The following is a 5,814-nucleotide window of genomic DNA, read 5'->3' as shown; positions in this document are numbered from 1 at the left end:
AATAAGTGTTGCCGAATGGACAATTTATTTATGAAGGGATATGATAGAGAATCTATTAATAATGGAGATTAACTTAAAGATAGATAGGTTCCATCATCTAGGATATCACTTTTGCAAACCGTTTGGCAGCAGTACAGAGATTGCAGCAATGCTGCTGACGCAAAATTCATTAGTAACTCAACTAACAGAGAAGCAAGCTCAAATTTGCTCCATTACAACTAAGACAAACACTTGGATGAAATAAAAATTTCTGATGGATTACATGAAGTCTTGTTTAACACTCGGACAAATAAAAATTTCGAAACCATTACATGAAGTCTTGATGAACATCAAATAAAATAGTGCTACTAGTAAGCCATGGCTGTTCTTGCAAGAGATGCATCTTTCATGAATCATGATGGACCACCTGTATGCATGTCTTGCACATTCAATTCTCTTCACATTCAGGTGTAAAACTTGAACACTTCAACATAAACAATGAATTAGTAAGAACAATTATGTATAACTTAGCAAACTGAATACAACCATGATCAGTTGGAAGAAATTAACTCACAAAGAGAGGAGCACTTGTTTTCTTTATGGGTGTGCTAAATCCTCCATCATTCAACTGCATTGGCAAACTATTGGTAGATTGCGTTGCTGCACAAAGCCACAAACATGTACATAATAAGTCTTTGAAACGAGAAGCACTCATGTGTACTGTTGGTTAACCCATGCACACAATGGAGACAATGAACACTGACACAAGAGGGTTTTCTGCTGTGTAAACAAACTACTTTGCTTCTTAATTTCTATTTATTCAACGATTACAAGGCTAACTGAAAACAAAAACTCAGGCGACAGCTAAGATGTGAGTATGTGACTGCTGCCATCCCAACACTCAACGCCTGCCACCCTACATCGCTAGCATGACCGTTTGAGTACCATGCCATTTCACGATCTGATCAGGGCTTTGATCTATTCTAACAACCTAGGACCAAGTAGAGTAGACAGTTTAACTGAAGAAAATACTACTCCCTCCGTTCTTTTTCAATTGACTCAGATTTAGTACAACTTTGTACTAAATCTGAGTCAATTAAAAAGGAACGGAGGGAGTAATTGTTGAAACTGGCAGACTAAACAGGTAACAGAATGTACTGACGAAACTAAAGTTTTCTGAAGATTCTTAAACATCAGCTGGTTAACTTACACATAATTCATTCTTTTGCTATCCACAACGAGTCTGCATGATGAGTGTTTGGTGTTGTGTGTTCGTATCAAGCTAGTTAACTTTTGATAATCCCTACGTGAGGCACCTAAGCAGCACTAGGAGATCGCTCGGTGCTGTTCATCACAAGAAAACACAGCAATACGGGCGTATACTATGAATGTCACCACGGATGCCACAGGCGATCCGGCTGAATCCAACTTTGTCGACCAGGATCCTATCCCGTCGAAGTGTAGGGCAATGGCGAGATCACCGTCTCTAGCTCCGGGTCGCCGCCATAGTGATCGAAAATCTACAACTGCAGTTGAGATCGCCGGAAGGAACGTGGGGTTCGCTAGGGGTGCTGGTGCAAATTTGCAGCGTAACTAACATAGGCAGCGGGTGTGGTTTCGGAAGATTACAGCCTAAACAGCTCCCACGCTATGATTTAGATCGGTCGTCCAGAAACGCTTCGGATGCACGGATACACGAGTTGGCTGGATGCATAAGATACGGCGCCAGCACTAAATAGTAGTAATACTAATTCATTTTTTCATAGAAGAACAACGGATATATGCATAATAAACTGATTTATCCTTCAAACACTTTGTGTCTAGGGCAGCCCGGTGCATGCACCAATTTGTCCAATGTGCTTGTTTTTATATGGAATTTTAATTCACATAGATAACTGCAGAAAGAAACTGAGATATGTAGATGGCTGACCTTCAGGTTTCTCGTAGTTGATACTGATCTTACTGCTAGGTATGCCCAAGTCACTGAACAGCTTAAAAACTTCATCAATCCTTGTGTCAAAATATACCACCCGTTCATAATAATAAGGTGTACGGTTCGTGATCTCCACTGTCTTAAGGTGCTCAAAGTTAAGAATAGACTGTTCTGATGTATTATCACTTCCTTCTCCTTCCACCTGGAGTTTAGGGTGGTTCTACATGAAAAAGAAAACAAGGGTTAAAACTTAAAATCTTATGTGTCCTAGAGAAGTTGAAAATTGGATATGGCCACCTGTGTTATGTTTTTAATGGTGCCACCTGTGTTTATGAAGTACTCACCACAAAATAGGATGCCTATAATATTTTGATAAAGTCAAAATTATCAAAGTTTGACCAACTGAATACAGAAAGTGTCAACATTTATAATCCCAAGGCAATATTTTTGGAACCCTCATAAAATATATTTTCTTATTATGTGCTTTTAAAATTTTACATATTAATACTTTTCTGTATAAAGTTGCTTAGTTTTTTTTGCCTTTGATAAAAAACTATAGGCATCTTAATTTAGGAAGGAGGGAGTATGACATATAATCATGTAGACATAAAATAATCTAGGGATTTATCTTATATTATGTCTTTGTCTACATATATGGGAATTAATATATGTCTTGAGAAACTTACTCCCTCCGTTCCATTTTTCTCGTCATATAACGACAAGAATCATGGAACGGAGGGAATGCAAGGTAATCACAATAAAACAAATGAGAAAACATGAACTTACAGTACCTTAAAATTAAGTTGCAGAATGAGGCTCTCCAATCTTGGCGTGTGGCGTAGAAGGCACTCAATGGCAGTTACATCATCATACACACACCACTCATTAAGTATCAAGGTCTTTAACTTTGGGAATGTAGGGCACCATGCCAAATCCCTTAGGAAGATAGTCTGCATGGAGTATGAACTATTCATAACAACAACCTTTTTTAAAAACTAACTAACTGAGTATAACAATTAAGTACACAGTTCAAGCTCAATACAGATTTATTGTTAGCCTAGTTATTAGCTATTTGGCATGTAGATAAAAGGTCTAGATGGTCTTAGATATCTTCCCAAGTTTTCTTTACATTTGGTAGAGATCTGAACCAATTGTCTTAAGAACAGGGAGTACTTAGAATGTGCGAGAGAAAAAGACAAAAAAATATGCAGATAAATTATTAGAAATCAAGTGCAAGGACTTGATGCAAAGTGACAAAATAGTTGTTGACCAACACGTTTCAAAATAACAAGTGGCAACTTAATTAGCTGGTAAAAATAAATAGCTCTAGTTTGTCTATACTGATTCGACTAAATTCATAATCTTAAATTTAGCAAATCAAGGTTTCCTATTGATGGCAAATTATATCTAACAACAATGTAGGACATATATGCAGTAGTTGGTATTGGGCGTGCCTGGCCCCTAGTGTGGAAGCTGCAAACATTTGTAAAATTGGACAAAGTGACAGAAGAGGAATTAAATCTACCGGCCGGCCGGGTGCGTGCATGGTGCAGTTTTGCTCTAACTAGTGATGTATGCGAAGGTAAAAATAAAAACAAAGATTGGATTTGACAAACCCTTCCATCGCTCCTCGTAGCTATGAGCTCCAGGCTGGTGGCTTCCGATAATCCACGGAGAATCAAAGAGCGGCCGGCATTGGCATCACCATCGCCGCCCTCGATGAAGCCAGTAAGCTGGATGCTTGCATTGGTTAAGCAAGGCATGGTGTCGAGAGACGACGGTGCAGTACAGATCCCGTCGTGGTCACCGGATAGCTGCAGATGACGGAGGCTCGGGGTGGAAATCCTGATCGGCGATTCTGAGGCGCAGTCCATGATATGGAGGCGCTCCAGCGAGGGCGACACGATGGCGTCGCCATCGAGGCTGCAGGCAGTGAGGCTGAGGTGGAGAAGCTTCGTGCAGCAGGAGAAATCGAGGCTGCCGTGGTCGAGATCGACCCCCTGGAGGCGCATCGTCGTCAGGTGCGGGGAGGCGAAAGGTTTAGGCGACCACCTATCTTGGTCGGCAGGTAAGGGGATGCGCACGGTGAGCGAGCGCGCGCGGCAAGTCGACAGAGCGTGCCTGATCCAGAGGTCGACGTGAGGGTCGAAATAGCTGTACTCGTCGTCGTCGTCGCTTTCCTCGCCTATGAGCAGGTCGGCGTCGATCTCAAACGAGCGTAGCGGGGAGGCGCCATCACGGTGGAGCAGCAAGCTGTTGACGAAGAGGCGAAAGCCGTCGCCTGAGCCGTTGACGCGGACGGCGGGGGTGGACCTCCACAGGTAGCGCCAGCGGCGGGCGAGCACGGCCGTCTCCACCGCATCGCGAGACGGCAGGAAGGAGAGCACGTGCTGGACGAGATCGTCCGGCAGCACTTCAAAGCGATCGCCGCCTCTCATGTCTTGGTCTGCCGGCTGAGGCAGGGATGGATTCAGATCTTATTTGAGAGGCTGGTTAACTTATATTGCTACTAGGATTCTCTGGCGTTTTTTTTTTTTGGAAATGTTCTCTGGCGTTTCTTAAGGCTCTAAAAATGGCATTCACTACACCACATGCCAAGATTAGCGGCACTTCGGTGCAGGCGTTTTTCAAAACTGCCGCTGAAGTTTGTTTCACCGGCATATTTTGGGTTAGTGCCGCTAATGTTGGGCTAATTATCAGCAATCTACAAAAGTGCCGCTATTTTTAGGCTAATTCACGGCAATATGCGGAAAGTGCCGCTAATCTTGGGATAATCCACGGCATCCTCATAAAGTGCCGCTAATCTTGGGATAATCCGCGGCATCTTGTCTTGCGAAAAGTGCGGCTATTCTGGGGCACTACACCGCATCTGCTAGAAGTGCCGCAATTGGTTTCCGGAGAAGTGGTTCCGAATCCGATTGTGGTACGTTTTTCAGAAATGCCCTCGCGATATTTACATTATGCAGTGTAGTCCCCCACCTCTCGCACCATATCGAATCCGATCCCCTATCTCACTCCGGCGACCGCGAGGGTGCGAGATCTCTCCTCCTACCCACCCCACCGTCTCCCCCTGCCGCCGACGCCACCGGCGCCTCCATGTCGCACAACTACAGGGACACGATCCCGCTCAACGTGTCATCGGCGCAGTCAGACATCGACGAGATCGAGAGGCTACACGCCATCCGCCACCGTCCTCTGCGCAGCCATCATCTCCTACGCGCGCCTACATCCCCATCTCATCCTTCCCTCTCCCGGCCTCATCCTCCTCCATGCCGCCACTCCCGACCTCCTTTGTCCCCATCTTCGTGCTCTAGGCGCCACCAACCGCCCCGCCCGCGTCGATCTCCGTGTCCATCTCGTCTGACGGCGTCGGGGGCCCGCCCATCGCGCTCACCGAGCCCGTCTGGGATACCGCCAAGCTCGACCTCGCCCGCATCATCAGCAACCTCAAGCTCGTCGTCTTCCCCAACCCCTACCACGAGGACCTAGGCAAGGCGCTCAGGCCGGGACATGCGGGGCCCTTTCTTCTTCATCCTCTTCCTCGGCGTCACCTAGTTCTGGTCCGCCTATGTGATGAAGGTACCTGCTATCCCTTGATGTCTACGCACGCTTCTATTCCTGTAGACAGTGTTGGGCCTCCAAGAGCAGAGGTTTGTAGAACAGCAACAAGTTTCCCTTAAGTGAATCACCCAAGGTTTATCGAACTCAGGGAGGTAGAGGTCAAAGATATCCCTCTCAAGCAACCCTGCAATCACAATACAAGAAGTCTCTTGTGTCCCCAACACACCTAATACACTTGTCAGATGTATAGGTGCACTAGTTCGGCGAAGAGATAGTAAAATGCAAGTGATATGGATGAATATGAGTGGTAATTGCAATCTGAAATAAAGATGGCAGCAAGC

The 5,814-nt window shown here is 45.1% G+C and overlaps 1 protein-coding gene and 1 pseudogene across 1 annotated transcript; one reads left to right on the top strand and one right to left on the bottom strand.

Moving 5' to 3' along the window:
• Nucleotides 1-524: 524 nt before the first annotated feature.
• Nucleotides 525-4,402, bottom strand: LOC127316397 (MEIOTIC F-BOX protein MOF-like). Its single transcript, XM_051346789.2, has 4 exons — nucleotides 3,529-4,402; nucleotides 2,704-2,862; nucleotides 1,910-2,132; nucleotides 525-639 (listed from the first exon to the last, which is right to left on the bottom strand). Exons 1-4 carry the CDS (start codon nucleotides 4,348-4,350, stop codon nucleotides 545-547), a joined length of 1,299 nt encoding a protein of 432 aa, XP_051202749.2. The 5' UTR covers nucleotides 4,351-4,402; the 3' UTR covers nucleotides 525-544.
• A 606-nt stretch (nucleotides 4,403-5,008) lies between these two features.
• LOC127315140 (protein YIP4b-like) lies at nucleotides 5,009-5,509 on the top strand (annotated as a pseudogene).
• Nucleotides 5,510-5,814: the final 305 nt, after the last annotated feature.

Source organism: Lolium perenne, chromosome 7 (assembly GCF_019359855.2).
Source record: "Lolium perenne isolate Kyuss_39 chromosome 7, Kyuss_2.0, whole genome shotgun sequence".
Classification (NCBI taxonomy): domain Eukaryota; kingdom Viridiplantae; phylum Streptophyta; class Magnoliopsida; order Poales; family Poaceae; genus Lolium; species Lolium perenne.
Note: the sequence above shows the minus strand (reverse complement) of the source record. Positions and strands in the feature narration are given on the sequence as shown.